Raw genomic sequence first — 21042 nt, 5'->3', positions numbered from 1 at the left:
TGGCTATACCAGTTCTTTCAACGCTTCTTCATTGGGGAGTTTCTAGAGCAGACCTACCACTCTGGTTGTCCCCCTTTAGAGGAGCTCCTTTTCTTAAAATGTGCTACCCCAAATCTTACCCAGTACTCCAAACATGGTCTGAGGCTGAGGCTTTGCTTCGAACTGGAAAACCTGTAGCTCCTACTGCATTTGTCCTACAATGTCATTTTAATCCCCGACTGCCATTCAACCCTCTTCCAACCCAAGATGGTGGCTGGAAAATGTCAGCCAATGCTAAGCTGGCAGTGTGGCAGAATTTGGGCTCATTTTGGCCTTTTCAGCCTGGAATCCCAAAGCATCTTCTCTGGTGCTTAACTGCCATGCACTCAATTCTAATTTGGTGCTGAATCTGAGCAGAATCAGGCCAGCGACCAAAACACAGAAAAGAAGGTCTCAGCACAGGTGGCATGACCTGGAACTCAGCTCAGGTTGTGATGCTGAGTGAAAATCAGTCCTTGAATAAAACTCTTCAATGAATTTCTGTTACAAGATTCCCAGAGAAGTTTCCATTTTGTGCTATCCGCAACACATGCCACAAAATCACAGATTCTGCAACCAAAATCAGTCAGGCAAATTAAAATCCATTTCATTAGTCTTGCCTAACGCATATGTTTTCAAAATCGCACTTCTTAAATTCAACAAAGCTGGGGGTGTTCCGGAAGAAGGGAAGAAGACCTTTCCAAGATGTATGCTACAGTCACGAGCTCTAGCAACTGGTGATTTTTTTAAAATGAACAATGAGATTGCAAGATGCCAGATATTTCAAGAGGGATTTGATATCATTTCTCTTCAGAACCATTTTGCACAAATGGAAGACTAAAATTACTTAGCTACCAAGAATGGGATCCATGCCAATGTAGACTTCTAAACCATCAGAGGCTTATCTATTTTAATAGGGCTACTCTGGAGTAAATAAACTGGGAGTTGCAGCCCTGGCTGCAGTGCCATCTAAGGGAAAAGGGCTAAGGCCCAGTTCTTTGGTAAACCTGGGCTTTGGACCATTCTGCAACATGCTAAGAGAATTCAACCATCTCTCTCTCTTGACTTACCGCCATGAAGGGGATCTGGGGTCATTATTCTAATTTCTCCAAGCCAAAGCAAGGCCTGTGTCTCCTCTTCTGAACAAACATGGAAAATCCAGAGCATCAGAGGCGAGAACCGTTTCCAGACCAAAACGGTGCTCCATCTTCTGCGGGTTGACCCATCAGCTTTCCAGAGGCGGGAAGGGATCTTGCAAATGCTCCAAATCAGCCCGACCTTCTCGGATCCTGCAACGGAGGCTTCCGATCAAAAGGAGCCTGCTTCTCTTAAACTATGAAAAGAAAGTGGTGAGTTGCTCTCCCCGTTTCGTAGTGGCTCAGAAAAGGATTACGATGAGTCGAAAAGCTGCTTAGGTGTCCGCAGCCATCTGCAAGCTGGAGTTGATAAGGTTATGAAGATTACTGGCTTCCCAAGGGGGGCAGGCAGCTGACAGGTTCCCTCATTGCCTGATCCAGGCCTCTTCAGCTTCAGGGAGAAGCACTGCTGGGTCTCCCAAGCCAGAATCAGACCCTACGGTCTGAATTGCTGAAGCTCTTCCTGCCCCTTCGATGATCTTTATTGCATCCAAGTCAAGGCGATTACAAGGAAACCAAAATACAAAGATTCATGGGGAGGCAAACCAGCTGCCCCCATGATCCCCCTAGCAGAATGGGGTGAGAATTTGGCCTGTTCAAGCGCCTCAGCAACTGGTGTTTGCAGGCAAATTGGGGTGGAAGCTGGACAGCGGAGAATGCTGAGAGGGTGGAAATGGATGCATTTGAAGTATTGTGAGCAACTTTGTATAAAGAAAACTTGTATAAAATGTTTTATAGATGGTCTCTGTCGCCAATGTCAAGTCCACACCAGACAGTGCGCTCCCCACTCCCCTCCTCCAGAAATGTGTGCCTATTTCACAGTTTATTTTCAGACACACATTTCCTGCATATTTTCCATTATACTAAGTTGGATCTCTTTGATTCAGGAGGGTGTATGCACATTTTTAAAATGCATGTGTTTTTCTGTGCATTTTTAAGCACATGCATTTTCCAAATGCATTTTTTTTTTTTTTTTGGCTGTCCGTATCCCATTGCAAGCTCAGAAATGCTGCCCACCTTGGGTTCCAGGAACAGAAAATGGAATAAACCCTGCTAAAAAGCAGATGGAAACAACGTTCTTCTGCATTTCCACATGTAAGTTGACCACCTCTGTGAGAGCTTGTCAGAGTTCCAAGAAGTAAAATTGTGTTTTCTCCCATTCAGTGGAACAGAGCCAAAATCTTGCAAAACCAGTTAAACAAGGCCCAACCGCAACACAGCACAGTCCTTTTGACTGTATAATTTTATACCCATCTATTCAGAAGTAAGTTCAATTGCATTCAGTGGGGTTTTCACACAGGTAACCGGATAAAGGGTAGAGTTGGGCTTCTTTACAAGGAGAAGTTTGGGGTCGTTTGCCCAAATGACAACTTTCGGCTAAGCAGCCACTAAATTACCTGCTGCGAGCCATGTTTCCAAAACCTCCTGACCTCGCGAGGGGACGGCCGTGATCACGGGACATTTTTCATGTGCTTTGTAATGTGTCCTCACTTGCCTTTGGAAGGGAAGGTTCTCAAAGAGAACCTTTCGCTTCCCTCTTTCATTCCGTGTTTTTGTGCATTACAAGCCGACGTCGCCTAGCAACTCATCCCGAGAAGGATGGCCAACTTATCCGCAGAGGGTGTAGCAGCCGTTATTCAGCTTCAGGTAAATAAAAGCGACACAAGTTAAAGCTGATTTTTGCACGGGGAAGGGCTAGGGAGAGACCCTGATGTCATGCAGTGAGCAGCGTGCCAAAATTCACTGTCGTGGAAACCGCGATAAAGCCGAGGGGAAAGTTCGTATTTGCAGCAAAATGTTCTAGCCGGGTTCACACCAAGGGCTTCTCGTTTCAGGGTTTGAGCTTTGAAACGGAATGTTTAGGTTCAGCTCTTCGATATTTCAGGTTTTAAGGTCAGATGGCTTTTCAGATTGGGTTTCCGATGTGCATGGGAGCATATGGAGAGAATTTCCGAAATACAGAAACCTAATTACTGAATTGTTGGATTGCTTAGATATGCAGGTTATATTTCTTCATATTTTAATGAGCTTTTATCCACCTCTTTCTTCCAAGATGCTTGCAAAGTTCTCTTTCCCCTCACTATACTCCTGCCATAGTTTAAATTTCAAAAAATTAATCTTACTTACAGTATTTTTATCCTGCTCTTCAGCTTAAAAAGGGCTTTCTGGAGCGGCTTATAATTAGTCAATAAACAAAACACTTCCTGTCTGTGAGTTTGCAATCTAAAAAAGATGTGACACACAAGGAAAGAGTGAAGAGGAAGGATGAAGAATCCAGTGTAAGGACTGAGTCACTGCATATAATTTCCTTATAAGCTGCTCTTCCAGAACAACAAAAGTTCTTGAATCATAGAACAATAGAGTTGGAAGGGGCCATGAAGGCCATCTAGTCCAACCCCCTGCTGGTGCAGGGCACCAAGTCACACCATCCCACTCAGGTGGCTGCCCAGTTTCACCCTGAATGTCTCCAGTGTGGGAGAGCCAACACCTCTCCAGGCAGCTGGTCCCACTGTCGTATTGCTCTGACAGTGAGGAGGCTTCTCCTGATGTCCAGCCTGAATCTGGGTTGTCACAGCTTGAATGGGTTATTCCGTGTCCTGCACTCCAGCATCAGCAAGAAGAGATCTTGGCCTTCCTCTTTGGGACAGCCTTTGAGGTGCTTATAGAGGGACATCATGTTCCCCTCAGCCTTCTCTTCCCAAGGCTGGACATGCCCAGTTCTCTCAGTCCCTCCTCACAGGGCCGTGTTTCCAAACCCTGGATCCTTTTTGTTGCCCTCCTCTGGACCCTTTCTAATTTACCTGCATCCTTCTTAAATCTTGGTGGCCGGAACTGGACACAGTATTCCAGGTGAGGCCTGACTAGTGAGGAGCAGAGGGGAACTACCACCACGCACGTTTCGGAAGAAATAGGAAGCTTACGCTGTAAAATAGGGCAGCCACTGAAACCTTCTGAAAAACTTGGATCCTGGATTTGGGGGCACCCTGATTAAAATGTCCTTTGCAGAAACTGGTGGTACGGGAATAATGTTGAAGGCTGCACAGCCAGGTCCTCAAGGAAGAGCATCATTTCACTGCAGCAGCAACTGGCTTTAGCCATTTTATTTATTTATTTTATTAAAACATTTCTATGCCGCCCCTTGCCAAAGCCTCGGGGCGGCTTACAACACAAGAAAATACAAGAAAATACAAAAATAACAATATAAAATTAACAATATAAAATAAATAACAATGTAAAAGAAGTCATTTAGCCATTTTAATTTCCACCATGAGTGGGGCTTTTATTATGCTGTTCAGTTTCATCTGTCGATTCACACGCAAGACCCCCCAAAAAACTTGGCATTACAGCAGGGAGCAATCTATTTTTGCTGGGTCAAGCCATCCCCACAGCTGCTGTGAGGAAACAGAGAATCTCAGGTGGGGACGGTTCTGCCATTGTCCCTGTTGATTAAAAAAAGCAGTGGCGTTGGGTGTCTGTGAGCCCTGGCTTCACTACACCTCTGGGTCATGCCTAGCAGCAGAGGGGGGCAGAAGCACTCCAAGCAGCTGCCATTTTAGTTTCCCACAATGCCCTGCAGTGATGCTCTGTGAGTGCATTGTGGGATATTAAGGGCACTCGGAGCACTGGGCCAGAGCAAAGAAAATTAAAGAGGAGGAGGGGAAGTCTTCATACAGGCTGACTTGTTTGCCTTATGTAGGGTGTAGATTTTATATTCCTCTCTTGTTTCCTGGCCAAAAAAGAAGAAACATTCTTTGAAAGCCTAGGCAGAAAATAGAGCTTGACTCCTGATAGCTGTCAAGCATGTCGTTCATACCTCATGAACGATTGGCTCACACTTTTCCGTATTCCTGAAGTGACAGATTCTCAGGAACAAGTGCAAAACTGAGGACACCCTGAAGACAACGATAATCACCAAAAGCTTGAGGAACTTGCCATGAAGGGGGTGAATAGGGTGGTATCCTGCTTTTGCAAGATAAAATCACACCTTTGGTTGCATCAGGTAACTTGTATTTTTAACCGCTGTCAAGTGGAACAAAGGGGGAAATGAACCTTCCTTTCCACATTGCCCACCCAACTTTGCCCATCGCTGTGCAACTCTGAACAATGCAGGTGTGGGTAATGACAGCAATAACGACAACAGTGTTCACACGTGTGTGAAACTCAGGGGTAGGGCGAAACTTTTATCTTAAACTTTTGCAGACTTTTGAAAGGACTATCCGTAGCAGCTGAAATGGGGATCGCGAAAGTCAGTTTGGCAGCCAGAGTTCAGAATCCCCAGAAGTAAAAGATGGGAAAATGAAGAACAGCTGTGGCAGCTGGAAAGTTCTTGTTAGCACAAGGTCTAACACACCGTCGTTTGTGGCCAGAATGGAGGATTTCTTGTCCCCTGGAGCTGCCAGTGATCCTAAAATGGCCTTGACGGAGCTAAGACACCCCAAAGCAGGATTAGAACGGCAGAGGGCTGTGTAGGAATTCATTGAAAGCATCGATTCAATGGCCCGAGGCTGGAGGCAGGATCAAGAGTGCCGGAAGAGCGTACTGTGTCAGCTCAAGGGTCCCTCAGCTCCAGGGGTCTCTTCACACAGGAGCTAACCGGCTGCCCACGGCAAGCGCAAGCATAGGACAGGAGCACCAGAGCACCCGCCATCCCATGTTCCCCGGCAGCTGGTGTTTACGGCCCCTGATGCTGGGTGTCGCTTTGAGCTGCAAGGAAAAGTAGCCGTGGAGGGACTTCTCCATGCATTTGCCCAATCCCCTGTGACTAAAATTATGGTCTGTATTATATGGATTCTGTTCTTTCTTTCTATACTGCCCCATAGCCAAAACTCTCTGGACAGCAATCCCTAAAACAAGACCAGTATGTATCCTGCCTGTCTTCCTCTTCCAAGGAATCTGCAGCGGCTTGCAAGTTTCTTCTCTCTCCATTTTATGCTAACAACAACCCTGCGAGGCAGGTTGGGCTGAGAGTCTGTGAGTGTCCCAAAGTCACTCAGGGTGCTTTGTGGCCAGGTGGTGACTAGAGCCCAGATCTCTCACACTCCGAATCCCATCACCACCCTTGGATCCTTTGCTGTGTGGGTTGTGGGGTGGAGGGGGGGGCAGATTTAAGGCCATCTAGACCGGGTGCCACTGCTGCATCCTGTGGAGGTGAATTCCGCAGTTCAGCTGCGTGGTGTGCAGAGAAGGCCTTCCTCTGATGTGTCAGGAATCTCACGGATCAGATTGTATCCTCCGCGCTGCAGGATATGTGCTAATTGGATTACTGGGGCCAGGATGTTTGTGTTCCCAGGAAAACCACTCTGAGAATGTGGCCACAGGTCCTGTCAGCACCGAGCTTCTGGCAGACTTCCTAGTTTGCAATCTTCCACAGGTGGTGAATACGAACCTCCAACTCTCTTCAGCTATGGGGAGGCATATAAACTAATAATAATACTAATATATCTAGGGAAGGTTCATGAGCAAAGATTTAATGAGCAATCTGATGGCATGCATGCAAGCATTCGTATTTGTTTGCTCTATTTATACCCTGCCTTTTTCCCTTTCAAGGATCTCATGGCAGCTTACATAATTCTCTCCCTCCCACTCTCACGCTCATCCTCGCAACAACAACCCTGTGAGGTAGGTAGGGCTGAGAGTCCATGACTGGCCCAAAGTCACCCAGGGAGCTCCAGGGCTGAATCCCAGTCCCACTCCCTTAGCTACGAAAGCACCCTGGCTGTTTTTCCCTCCTGTTTGGACTCAAAAAAGCCCACAACTTCCGCAAATATGAATTTACTTATAAATATAAATAAATAAAGAAGCATAAGCTTCCTTGCTTTCGTTGCAAAAGGGCAGTGCGTGACCAAATGGGGTATTAATGAGGTCCCTTAGCAATTAACTGAGCCTAGGTAAATTAACTTCAATTGACAAGCAAGTGCCAGCAGGAATTCCGAGATGCTGCTAATTTCCCTTTAGCTCCGCAGTGGCTGCCTCCATGTGGACCTTTTCATCCCTTCTGCCACAAGCTCTGCTTGCCATCCTGCCCCCCACCTCCCACCCCGGCAGCCCCATTAGCCTTCTGGTTTGTGCTGTAGAGACCCTGCACTAGACCTCCATCCTGTTCACTCCTGAAGAGTTTTGGGTGGGTTAAATGTTCGCAACTGTATTCTAGGATAGACTTTCCTGGAGGCTAGAAATGCAAAACAAATCAAAAACAAACAAACCCAAACACACACACAACTGCAGTCAGTGTTGATTGCCTTAACAGCTGTCTTTTGCAAAAATTATTGGGATTGCTGCTGCAATCTAATTAACAAGGCCAGCATGGCTTTGCCCTTATGCAAATCACCGGAGTTGGCCTTGCAACTCCCAAGGAATCCGGTTTAGGAGCGGGTGAGAATGTGCACTTGGATCCTCTGTGTTATGAACCTCAGCAGTTTTATTGGTAAGAACACCCGGGAAACCCTTCTGCAGGGACAAAACTTCATGAGCAGAACAGAAAAAGGAAAAGATCTCGGAGTAATTGTGGCTGACAGGCTAAACATGAGCCAACAATGCGATGCGGCCGCCAAAAGGGCAGATGCTATTTTGGGATGCATTAACAGAAGTATTACTTCCAAATCATGGATAGCAGCAGTTCACCTGTCAGACCTCACCTGGAATACTGTGTCTAGTTCTGGGCATCAAGATTTAAGAGAGATGCAGGGGAATTCAAAAGGGTCCAGCGGAGGGAAACAAGAAGGATCCAGGGGTTGGAAACACTGCCCTGTGAGGAGGGACTGAGAGAACGGGGCATGTCCAGCCTTGGGAAGAGGAGGCTGAGGGGGACATGATATCCCTCCACAAGTCCCTCCAAGGCTGTCACAAAGAGGAAGGTCAAGACGTCTTCTTGCTGGTGCCAGAATGTAGGACACGGAATAACCAATTCAAGCTCTGACAACCCAGATTCAGGCTGGACATCAGGAAAAGCTTCCTCACTGTCAGAGCAACACAGCAGTGGGACCAGCTGCCCAGAGAGGTGGGGGGCTCTCCCACACTGGAGACATTCAAGGCAAAACTGGGCAGCCACCTGAGTGGGATGGTGTGAACTGGTGTCCTGCAACAGCAGGGGGTTGGACTCGATGGCCTTCATGGCCCCTTCCAACGCTACCATTCTATGATTCTATGAGCAGTGCTGTGCGGTTCCAGAACATGCACAGAATGTTTTATAGGTTCCTGATCACATGCCCAGGAACAGGGCTCAGTGATGAGCAAGGATGGCAGATAATGTACAATAATGTACAAAGCAATGCAAGTAAACTGCAGAGGGGACACAACCGAACGGTACAGTAGATATAAGTGATTACAGAGTATTGATACGGCAAGGAGAAAGACACGTGGATCCTGACATAACAGGAAAACTAGTCAGGGCTGTTTGCCGAAGCCCAGCAGATTGACAGAAAGGGCCTGGATGCAGTGAAATGCTAATAATGTGTCAAGCTTAACTTTGCAACTCAAGGCAGCTGCTGCCTCAGGCAAATGGAGAGGAGTCTCAGTCGCTTAAAGAAACAGATGACTAATAAAGTTTCAGGGAAAAAGGGGCCCGGCTGGGGATTCTGCTTCTTTCTGGGCAAGAGGGTCAGGGACACAGCAGGTTTGATTTATAAATTTATCACAAAGACACATTTTTATTTTTATTTTTTTATTTATTAAAACATTTCTATGCCGCCCCTTGCCGAAGCCTCGGGGCGGCTCACAACATCGAATAAAATACACAACAACATACATATCAACAACCTTTATAAAGATTTATTTGGATTCCCCCAACACATCCCTCCATGAATTGCAGTGGGCCTGTTTTGGATTGCTGTGTGTCTCTGAAGTTTGTCTGCTCCAGAGAGATTATTTTCTTAAAAAACAACAACCACCAAGAAAACCCAACCACAAAGGGGGTACAGAATGCAAGCATTGTCACTGTATCATGGAAATAAATGGGTGGAAGCGTATCTCAGTGCAGTAAGAGTGCATGACACCTTGGAATGAAATCTTGCAGAACGGGGAGGAAAGATATCGGCCCATGACCCCTTTTTTTGGAGGTAAACTCCACTGACTCGAGTATGACTTACTTCTGAGTAGAATGTAGCACAGGACTGGCCTGCAGAGTGAAGGAAACAAAAATTCCAATTCTAGATGGAATTGGGGTCTCTCTGAGCTATTCAAGCAAGCCCCAACGGTCAGTATTCTTCTGGGCCGTACTGAAATCAGACGTCGCAACCTGGTTCTCCCTGCTCACCCCACATTCAGGTTTGCATCTTGGCTTGTGTCAGGATTGTCCCTACCCCACAGCAGGTCAAAATTCCACGGGCACATCCTAAGGCCTGGAAACGATCCAAATCCTGGGTAGGGTGGCCGCTTTGAAGAGGACCAGCCTCTCTGTGAAGGGCTGTCCAAGGAGAAAGAACCAAGAAACAGTTGGGAGTGCTGTGGGACGGAAATTGTCCGTCCGCAGGTAGAGCACCTGGACGACGGAAGAGCGAGCGAGCGAGCGAGCGAGTGCACAGGATGTCACCGTTTTCTACATGTTGGTGAGATATCCTGCACTCCAACTGAAACGATAGCCGTTGCTTCCAAATTGCATCGATGTGTGTAAATTAGTCTGTGCACATAGAAGTGTCTTTTTCGTCTCCTGCTTTCTGGCAATGCCCAAGTGGCAGGAAGAACCAGCCAGTCATCCTATTTCTTCCTTGTGTCTCCATCAGCAGCAAAAAGGCCGCCAGTACCTGAGAGAGTTGCTGGGATGGAGAGAGTTTGATGAAATCCGGGATCTGCGCCAGAGCATCCAACTGGACGTCCACTACCGCAGCCTGGTATTCGCGGCCGAGAAAGGCTTGCCTTGGGCAGCGGTGGCGGAAGTGGGGAAATTGACTGGCGAAGTCTTGGAGGAAACCAAAGGTGAGCCAAAAGAACTGGAGGGACATCACCTGTGGGAAGCTGGCTGTGCTGAACCCTTTCGGCCCCAACGTGGAGGCTCGCATTGAGCCAAATCAGATCAGCAACACTCTCCGTGGATTGCAAAACTGGGTGATATTTGATGGCTGAAGGATGCAAACCATCTTGAAATGTGTACTCACAGTCTCAGCTGCAAGAGGTGCAGATGAATATCTTTAAAAATGATTCTACTCTTCTGCCTTTGCTAGCAGCCTGACAAGTGGAAATCTAGTGAGCAAAGCTTTTCCTGGCCTGGATATAAGTAGCAGGAAAAGGATTCACCTCCTAATTTTCATAAAACATAGAAACAGAGCAAGTCAGAAGGGGTCTCCCGGGCCATCTAGTCTGACCCCCGGCTCCAGCCGGCTCTGCTCACGACATGCCCACCATAAAATACCCGTCCATGGTTGAAGGTAGAAGAAGCAAAGAAGGTGTTGGACCACAGAGGAAAGAGAAGTGAAGTGGGGAATGAACTGTCGCGTTTTGAAAAGGTGGGCTTGCACCCAAATTCATTTCATAACTCCCCTGTAATTAATAATAGTATTGCCTCTGCTGAGAATGACATGACAGAAAGAGGCAAACACCTGAGCAGGAGCCAAGGAAGGCCAGTTTCGGTGATGTGGCCCTCACCATCCTCCCTGAGCTCCACCTGTCCAAATCATCTGTTTTATGAGCTTTCCCACCTTTGAATCTGACAATATTTACTGGGTGATATAAGCTGCGGACAGACAAATTGCAGCAGCAGCAAGATAAGATGCAAAGGCAATGGGTCGGTTGATAAGGCGCTTTTCATCCACCAAAGATGCCTAGTAGGGTAAGACCAAAGCGCTGATAGGAGAAACAGCTGAGCTTGGCATTCCAGGAAAGAGGTTCTACAGGTTTCCTTGGTCTGAAAAGGCCGCCTGGAAAGAGCTCAGCCTGCAGCCTAAGTGGTGCTTCTGTGGGTACGTGATCAGGCAGCAGAGGGGGTGGACCTCGCCCTATCCCAAGCTGTCATCTCTTTGGCATAGGGCCGTTCTTTCACAACCCGCTGATGAGTTTCTCACTGAGACTGGAATCCTGCCCTCGGCTGAACCTGATTGCAAAAGGCCGGCGTGGTATGGTAGCCCAGAGCAAGGGGCTGGGAGCCAGGAGGGCCGGGTTCTAGTCAATGCTCAGCCATGGGGCCAATGGGGTGACTTTGGGCCAGCCGCAGACTCTCAGCCCAGCCTACCCCACAGGGCTGTTGTTGTGCACTTCGGATGGAGTGCAGGCCGAAGAGAATGAGGGAAGCTTCCTTGAGTTCCTCAGAAGGAAAAATGGTGGGATATAAATCGAATAAAGAAATAATACATAATAATTTTTTCTTTAAAAAAATGCAGCATAATCCTAACCAAGTCTACTCAGGGGAAAGTTCCATTGAGTTTAGTGGCGCTTATTCCCAGGTACATGGGCGTTTGTAAAGGTGTGTTTGTAATGGAATTGTGGGAAAGAAACTGTAAGTGCCGCATACGATTGAGGATGCTGATGCCTCATCAGCCGAACTCCCTGGTTCCACAGTGAAGCTTTTCCATCTTCACTCTCCAAATCTCTCTGGAGCAGTTTCCTTCTCGGAGCATAAAAATCTGGGCCGCATCTCCCTCTTGTGGCTGCAATACCAACCTTCTTGTAGCAGAGAAACTCTTTTAACAATTCATCTGAGAACCCAGAAAAGGCATTGCCCCCTTGAATCATCAGCACTTGTAGTCCTGGGTCCCCGATTGCTGAGTGTTATCACTGTGTGGATTTCCCACAGACAGCGGTTTTTCCGTGGTGTGAACAGAACGTTGGATGAGTTGAACCCTTGTCCAACCCGGAATGGCTCTTCTTATGTACATATTCATTTCTCCAAAACTGATTCATGTAGGGACAGACGAGAAATCCACAGTAACGTCCCATTGTAAGCCCAGCCACGAGTGGGAGTCCGTGATCTCCAGTATGCTTGCGAGATGCCCAGATGTCTGCTTGTATTTGGTAAATGTGCATATTAAAAATGCACTGGATAAAAATTCACCTTTAAAAATGCACATTTCAAGAAACATATTCTAACACATTTAAAATGCAAGTTTTTAAATTTTGTCTTCCTGTTTTTAAAACAGGAAGACAAATTCACACTGCTTCCAATTGAAATGCACACTTTTCTCATTTCAACAAACTGAACCAAAAAAACAAAACCAGGGCACAAATGAGAACAGGAAAGAGTCGAACCAAGTTTTGAGGTGAAATACTGAGCATTTTTGCAAATTGAGCACCACTGATTTCCCCATCCATAGAGTCATGAGTTTGTGTGTGAGTTGCTGATAGCCAAAACTACACACATACAGCTAAAACAACCTCATTTGCTTCTCAGTGTGTATCTACCTTCACTCCGCTCTCCCTGTGTTGTTTGTTGCATTTTACACTGTAATCTCCTTGGGACTCCTTGAACCCCAACACCCCGGTTGCTCCCAGGTGGTGGAATTCCCTACCAAAGGCGGCTAGCTTTGCTCCCTCTCTGCAGCCTTTTCACTAGTACAGAAAAACATTTTCATTCCACATTTAAAACACAACAAGAATAAAGACAGCACGCAATCCATTATTGCTGGTTTGGGTGCCTTTCTCATTTCGTAGAATCAGAGAATAGCAGAGATGGAAGGGCCATGAAGGCCAATCGGTCCACCCCCCACTGTTGCAGGACACCAGTTTACAGCATTCCACTCAGAGGGCTGCCCAGTTTCTTTTTGAATGCCTCTGGTGTGGGAGAGCCACCACCTCTCCAGGCAGCTGGTTCCTCTGCTGTATTGCTCTGACAGTGAGGAAGCTTTTCCTGATGTCCAGCCTGAATCTGGGTTGTTGCAACTTGAATTGATTATTCCATGTCCTGCACTCTGGCATCAGCAAGAAGAGATCTTGCCTAGATTAAACCCCATCTGCAGTTTGATGCTGTGTCCAGTTCTGGGCACCAAAGTTTAAGAATCATAGAATAGCAGAGTTGGAAGGGGCCAGGAAGGCCATCAGGTCCAGCCCCTGCTGTTGCAGGACACCAGTTCACACCATCCCACTCAGGTGGCTGCCCAGTTTCGCCCTGAATGTCTCCAGTGTGGGAGAGCCCATCACCTCTCCAGGCAACTGGTTCCACTCTTCTTCTCTGACCATGAGGAAGCTTTTCCTGATGTCCAGCCTGAACCTGGGTTGCCGCAGCTTGACCTGATTATTCCATGTCCTGCACTCCGGCATCAGCAAGAAGAGATCTTGGCCTTCCTCTTTGGGACAGCCTTGGAGGTGCTTATAGAGGAATCCCATATCCCCCTCAGCCTTCTCTTCTCAAGGCTGAACATGCCCAGTTCCCTCAGTCTCTCCTCACAGGGCAGCATTTCCAAACCCTGGAAATTTCATTTTTTTTCAAAATTGTTTTTAAATTTTCTTTTAAATACATTTGGTTTAGGATTGTTTTGATCAAGTCTATTTCAAAAACATATTGTTCTCCATCTCAAATGCCATTTCATTGCTGAAAAGGCAGGGTATAAATAAAACAATTAAAAGATATTCATCCTCGCGGGGCACAAAACCAGTGCTGGAAATTGCAACCGTGATGTGCGGGGGGGGGGGGGGGTGCATAGAAGGTGCAAAGATGGGGCGGCTGGCCAGAGACACCATCTCCTGAAGAGAACCCAAGACTGACGCCTGAAGGATTGCAAATCCAATGGCTCTTTCTCCAGGACATTTGCAAAAAGAAAAAGCAAAAGAAAAGTGGAGGGAAAGAAAAATTGGGCTTGCTATATCCCATTCTGAGATTTTGTACCTCCATCTGTTTTATTCCACTTCGGAGAGCAGATCAGGGCCCACTGCAGTGATAACTCCTCCAATCAATCAATCAATCAATCAATCCAATCTATTTATTTATTTCATTTTTATACTGCGCAACAGCTGACGCGCAAAAATCAATTGCAAAATCACGCAACTAGAACTCCTGCTCTTGAAGGTGTTATGCATAGGTAAACCTTCTCCCTGACAGACTGGATTTCTATGATCAGAGATGTCTCCTTTTTTTAATGCAGAAGCGCGGAATTAGGTTTGCCTCCTGTCAGAAGTGGTATAGCCCTGACCTAAGTCGATTAGCTCACTCCGAAAAAGACTGTGAATGGTCCAAAGTGTTCCGTGATCAGACACAGTGGGAATCAGGGGCCCTTTTAAACTCTGAACAGAAATGGGGATTTGTCCCAGTGGAAGAAACGTCACCCAGCAAAATTCCTTCTTCACAGCTGCAAAAGTTACAGGATTGGCACCTTCCAGGGCTGAAGGTAGCTCTTCTGTTGAGCAGGTTCACAACGCAGGACAGGCCATGAAGGTTTCTTACCACTCCTGGTTTGTCAGGTTGCCCAAACCCCATCATGGTATTTCAGCCTGGTTTTTGGAACCATGAACAGAAAAGCATCAAGTCTGTTCTATAGTTTTATTAATTTTTTTGTTTATTTAAAATTTTTGTAGACCGTCCTATTACCGAAGTCTCGGGACAGTTTAACAATACAAAATGTATTTAAAAAAAAACACACAGTCCTAAAATTTAACTAATAATAAAACCCCAATTAAAACAGGTCTTAAAACATTGGGAAAATAAAAAGTTTTTGGCTTGGCGCTGAAAAGAACGAAGTGATGGCACCAAGTGAACCTCTCTGGGGAGCAAATTCCACTATTGGGGTGCCACCACAGAGAAGGCCCTTCTCCAGGTAGCCACCCTCCTAATCTCCTTCAGGGAGGGCACCTGGAGAAGGCGTCTGCCCCAAGTCTTTTGGTACCATGATTGTTGCGTCATCAAAACCCAGAAAGCACCACCCACCATGGTGCAAGAGCCACAACCAGACAGCCACCCTAAAGATCATCGTTGAGGCCAGAATGAGCGGTCCACTAATCAGCACTAGGAAATATATTTATATCCCAGCTTTCCCCCACGGCGGGTCTCAAAGTGGCTACATGTGGTCTCTCCTCCAAGCTCCAGCCAGACTCAGACCTGCTTAGCTTCGACAGGGCAGATGCCTGATGTGCCATCAGACCATACTCTGGCCTCAGCATGGAACATGCATGCGCTTGTGATCTGCGCAAGCTTTTTTCCAACTGCCTTGAGGTGCCTGCCTCCCCATAAACAAACTTCGCCCTGGCCTCCAAATCCGAAATCTGTTGCATTTTCTCTCCCCCTGCTTCCCTTGTTCCCCGCCTGACCTCCGCGCTCGGGCCCTCATGCGGCTGCCAAAAAGCAAATTAGAGCTAATCATGCCAGGGCTGTTTGCTTATGGGATAATACCGTCACTTCGCACCATCCAGGCGTGGCTCTGTTTGCTAAGCACGGATGCGGCTGGAGGGGCCGGGAGAGCCTGCCAGAGATGTGCTGCCTCCCAGCTTGACAGTTTTGCAGGCTGGGTGTCCGGGGCATGCCAAGTGCCTAATCTGGGGTGCCTTTATTGGAGCTGAAATAAAAGGCAGCACGGCTTCCAAGACGTGGATCGCAGCGGTGCGGGCCCATCAGTGCTGGAAGGCGATTTTCCGGTGCCCCGGTTTGCTGCTGTGCCTCTCTTTGCGGGGTGACATGATGCGATCCCACCCACACAGCAGCGCCTGCTAAAATCCGCCAGAGTCTAACCTGATACAATCTTCTGGTGCTTCGGAAGATGCCTGGGCGGAGGCCATCCTGCCAGTGTCCCATCACCTGCTATTTACAGTGCGCAGTGTTTGCCTCACACATGTTTACACACAAACTCTTCCGTGCCCCACACTATTCTCTTTGCATCACTTAAAGTTGTGCCCAGATGCATGTTGAGACGGAAAAAGGGCCTGCAGCCGGCTGCATTTGAAAAACATTGATTGATTTACTTAAAACATTTCTACCCCGTCCTTTGCCCGAGCCTCAGGACTGCACAGCGTTCTGCCCGGCACAACTCTGGGTGTTTCTCACATGGATCCCTGCAGTGCGCAGTGGTGTCTGGCTGTTGCTTCAGGATCCCATTTCAGCGACATCTCCGGGCGATGAGAAAGGCATCGCCCATGTGCCAGGCCAGCTGTTGTGTTTCTGGGACCCCCAAGCCAGCTCATAAAGTTTGTATTTATTCATTTACTTACAGGCAGTTATAGGGCCACTTGTAATTGCCAAGGCCTTTTTCCTAAGCGGCTTACAATGCATGATAACATACTAACAGAATAAAAACACATTAAAAACTGATTAAAGCATAATGAATTAAACATCTATAAAAGCAATTAAAAGGGCCACAGCATGCAGGCTAAATGTTAAAAAAAATCCTAAAAAGGTATGTTTTTGCCTGGCTCCGAAAGGAAAACAGAGGCAGCGCCAGGCGAATTTCCCTAGGGGGGCGTTCCAGAGATGTGGGGGAGGCAGCAGAAAAGGCCCTTCGCCTGGTTGCCACCCCCTCATCTCCCTGAGGGGTGGTTCTCACAGAAGGGCCCCCTGCGCTGATCCAAGGGGGCGGGTAGGTGTACATGCGTGCAGGCGGTCCTTTAGATAGCCAGGCCCCAAGCCATTTAGGGCTTCATATGTCAAGACACAGAAACAGAGCATGTCAGAAGGGGTCTCCCGGGCCATCTAGTCTGACCTCTGGCTCCACTCACGACATGCCCACCATGTGCACATCCAGCCTATCCTTGAACACCTGCACCGATGGGGCCTCAACCACCTCCCAGGGAAGCCCATTCCACACCCTCGGGGTCCTGACTGTCAGGAAGTACTTCCTGGCACCAAAATGGATCCTTGGTTCCCTGAGCTTGGCCCCATTGGAGCACGTCCTGCCTAAGACAAGCACCTTGAATTGGACCCAGGCCACAACTGGTAGCCAGTGAAATTCTTCCAGAATGGGTGTTCTGTGGGTCGCTCTGGCAGTACCAGTCACCAGCCGAGCAGCCCAATTCTGCACCAGTCACAATGGCCGGACCGTCTTCTAGACGGTCTGGGCCTGGTGCCTCCCAAGCAAGCTGATGGAACGTCAAAAGATTAGCTGGCCTCATCCTGCTGTGAGACGAAGGCTCTGGTCCTGAGAATGCCGGAAGGGCCTGCCTGGATTCAAGCAAGGATTCGCTTTGATTGCTGGCAAGATGCTTCTCCTTATCTCACCTCCAGGCCGTGGGAGCAACTGGAACAGGAGCTCCGTTTCAGCACCGTGACTAATAGCCAGGGAGAGATCTATTCCTGCACGGATTTGTCTGATCAAGATCCGGAAGGAAAGGAGAAGATGAACAGTATTGCACTGGGGGTCGGGAGATCGGGTTCTAGCCCCTCGTCGGGGGTTAGGGTTAGGGTGACTTGGGTCCTACCTCATAGGGTGGTGGTTATCAGGATGAAATGGGGCAGAGAGCTAGCTAGCCTCCCTGAGTTCCTGGCAAGATGAAAAATGATGAGATATAAATGCAAGGTAATGATCATTGTTCCTGGTAATTATATCTGTCTGCAGTAATGAGAACGATAACATGCAAAGAGCTGGGCCACAGGAATGTGTGTAGGTTTGGGGCCCGTCTTTCCCAGGGCCATGCGTCGGATCTTGCCCACAGCGCTCTCCAATTTGTCCTGCAAGGACTTTGCTCAGACACAACCCTTTGCAAACTCTGCCCCTTCACATTTTCCCCTACGGGGGAAGAACGGCGAGAACACGTTTATTGCATGGCGTTTAAACCCCGCCTTTGTCCTTCTTCCGAGGTACCCAAAGCAGCTTATAAGATTATTCACTTCTCCATCTTATCCTCAGAATAACAACCCTGTGAGGTAGGCTGGGCTGAGAGTCAGGCTTGGCCCAAAGTCACGGCTGAGTGGGAATTAGAATCCGGATCTTCTGGGCCCCAGTGGTCCCAGACACTCCACTGGTTCTTTTCCAGTAGTAGTTCCTCTATATTCCCCACTAGTCAGGCCTCACCTGGAATATTGTGTCCAGTTCTGGGCACCAAGATTTAAGAGAGATGCAGGGAAATTAGAAAGGATCCAGCGGAGGGAAACAAGAAGGATCCAGGGTTTGGAAACACTGCCCTGTGGGGAGAGTCTGAGAGAACTGGGCAGGTTCAGCCTTGAGAGAAGGCTGAGGGGAACATGATGTCCCTCTATAAGCACCTCAGAGGCTGCCACAAAGAGGACGGCCAAGATCTCTGCTTGCTGATGCCGGAGTGCAGGACAGGGAATAAACAATTCAAGCTGCAACAACCCAGATTCAGGCTGGACATCAGGAAAAGCTTCCTTGCTCTCAGAGCAACACAGCAGTGGGACCAGCTGCCTGGAGAGGTGGGGGGCTCTCCCACACTGGAGACATTCAACAAGAAACTGGGCAGCCCTCTGAGTGGGATGGTGTGAACTGGTGTCCTGCAACAGTGGAGGGGTGGACTTGATGGCCTTCATGGCCCCTTCCAGCTCTACTGTTCTACGATTCTATGATCATCAGGACAGTGGGTCAAACTCTTCGGCCACATGCCCTCCTGGAGTGCAGTGGGAATGCCTTCCCTGATTTCAAGGACTCAGCAAGAACTAAGCACATAAAGGCTACTCATAGCCCGGAGAGACTGTTCCCGATCTCTTGGGTGGCTGTGGATGCTGGAGAGCGACGGAAGCTGCCCGGAAGCAACTGGATGGTGTTCAGAACCTGGTGCTGGAGGAAAGCGTTGCAAACACCCTCGGCCAACAGAAGGACGAACGAGTGGACTCTGGATCAAATCAAGCCGAGCATTCCCTGGAGGCAGAAAATGAGAAAACCGGGGCTGTCTCTTTTGGGCACATCATGAGAAGGCAAGATGCCCCGGCGAAGACAATCGTGCTCAAGAAAGTTGAAGGCAGAAGAAACGGAAGCCCCAATATGAGATGGACAGACTCCATCAAGGAGGCTGAAGCCCTGGATTTGAAAGGGGTGTCTGGATGGGACATTTGGGGGGGGGGGGGCATTTATTTATTTATTTAGAAATTTTGTGGGCCATCCATCACTGTCATCTCTGGACAGCTTACAATATTATTTTAAATCCTAAATAAAATAAATTAACTATTCCACAACTGAGCACAAAACTAATCTATTTAAAATAAATTAAATAAATCTAATGCAATTAAAATTACATTATGTTAAAATATTGTCTTGACCTGGTGCTGAAAACATATAATGATGGCACCAGGCGGACCTCTCTGGGGAGCACATTCCATAGTCGGGGCGCCACCACAGAGAAGGCCCTCCTCCGAGTGCTCTGTCTCCTGACCTCTTTCAAAGAGGGTTCCCAGAGGAGGGCCTCTGCTGCCGATCTCAGAGGACGGGAGGCCAAATATGGACGCAGGCGTTCCTTTAGGTATCCTGGCCCCAAGCCGTTTAGGGCTTTATAGGCAATAACCAGCACCTTGAATTGAGCCCGGACTTCGATGGGAAGCCAATGGAGCTGAAAGAGGACTGGGGTTATGTGAGAATAATGTCCAGTCCCCGTCAGCAACCTGGCAGCTCTATTTTGCACCCTCTGAAGTATCCGGACCATCTTCAAGGGCAGCCCCACGTAGAGCGCGTTACAGTAGTCCAAACGGGAGATAACCAGCGCGTGTGTCACCGTTGCCAGGCAGTCGTCCTCCAGGTAGGGGCGCAGCTGATAGATCAGCCGGAGCTGATGGAAAGTGCTCCTCGCCACCGCCGTCACCTGGGCTTCCAGGGACAGCTCCGGGTCGAGGAGCATTCCCAAGCTGCGGATCCCGTCCTTCAGAGGGAGTGCAACCCCGTCCAGGGCAGGGCCCAAGTCGCTTTTGTTCACGGGTTCCCATACATTGGAGACAACTTGATGGCACGGAATGAGAACAGTGGAGGGAGCTGGGCTGAGACCAATTCCAGACCCGGCTCCTGGGTATTTCGCTCCTAACTCCCAAATTACGAAGTCGGCAAGGTCTGTTGCTCTAGAGGGCAGGATTGTCCAATGTGAGCAGCAGAAGGATGCAGCTGCCTTTCCCCCTTCCATCCCAGGAAGATTAAATGCTTGCACTTGCAGGCTTGTTTTTGCAACAGGATTTAAACACGATTAACGTGCTGCGGGTCCTTGTGTTAATCAGTAAGGTGGTGACCTCTGTATGTTCTGAGGTCGGAGTCCTGTCTCTCTCCATTTCCAGCTCATGCGCAATAGGGAAGCATTTCTGAGCGTCGTTGCGCACGCAGCTTGTGGAATCAGCCATCGGGCCAGAACCCTAGCTGCTCGTTTCCTCATTTCTTCCGATGAGAAATGGGTTTTTTGGGAAGTCACCCACCTGTGCATCCAGCTGGAATGTGGCAGGGTGATGGTGCATGCCCCCAGACGCCGAGATGGATGCTACTCCTCTGCTGTCGCAGGGAAGGAGTCCGATGGGTCCCAGGGACCCTGAGCTGGCTGGGATACCTCAGTGGGACAAGACTCTGCTGGCAGGGCCCTTCATGCCTCTGCAGGAGAACCAGCGGGATGTAAGGCGCAGGTCTGGGACTCAGGTGATTTGGGTTCGAGTCCCCACTCAGCCCTGAAGCTCATGGGGTGACTTTGGACCAGTCACAAGACTCTCAGCCCAACCTACCTTGCAGGGTTGTTGTTCTGATGATAAGATTGAGAGAAAGAGGAGGAGGAGAATTAGGTAAGGTGACTTGAGATCCTAGATAGGAAAAAGGGTGGGATGCAACCATAAGAACCTCTAACCTATGTGCCTGCCCACACCTTAAGATCTGGAGTGGCGGTCCTTCTTCGAGAGCCCTCTTTGAAGGAGATCAGGAGAGTGGCTACCCGGAGAAGGGCCTTCTCAGTGGTGGCACCCTGGTTATGGAATACATTCTCCAGAGAGGTTTGCCTTGCACTGACACTTTGTTCTTTTCAGTGCCAGGCCAACATCTTTTTTGTTTTCCTAATATTTTCAGGTTTAAATTGTTATTTTAACTGGGGTTTTACAGAAGATGAAGCTGTGCTTTACCTTGTTTTATTGTAAGACCGTCCT

General features: G+C 48.3%; 1 protein-coding gene across 1 annotated transcript in view; it reads left to right on the top strand.

Annotated features, from left to right (window-relative positions):
- CUNH8orf74 (chromosome unknown C8orf74 homolog) overlaps window positions 1-21042 on the top strand; it is a 39051-nt gene that overhangs the window by 5680 nt on the left and 12329 nt on the right. Inside the window, exons 2-3 of the mRNA XM_044450296.1 lie at window positions 2736-2801; window positions 9872-10064. Of these exons, the coding sequence (XP_044306231.1) occupies window positions 2736-2801; window positions 9872-10064 (259 nt within the window). The remainder of the gene's footprint in view (window positions 1-2735; window positions 2802-9871; window positions 10065-21042) is intronic.

The sequence above is a fragment of the Varanus komodoensis genome, unplaced genomic scaffold (assembly GCF_004798865.1).
Source record: "Varanus komodoensis strain SLA01 unplaced genomic scaffold, ASM479886v1 scaffold64, whole genome shotgun sequence".
Lineage (NCBI taxonomy): Eukaryota > Metazoa > Chordata > Lepidosauria > Squamata > Varanidae > Varanus > Varanus komodoensis.
Note: the sequence above shows the minus strand (reverse complement) of the source record. Positions and strands in the feature narration are given on the sequence as shown.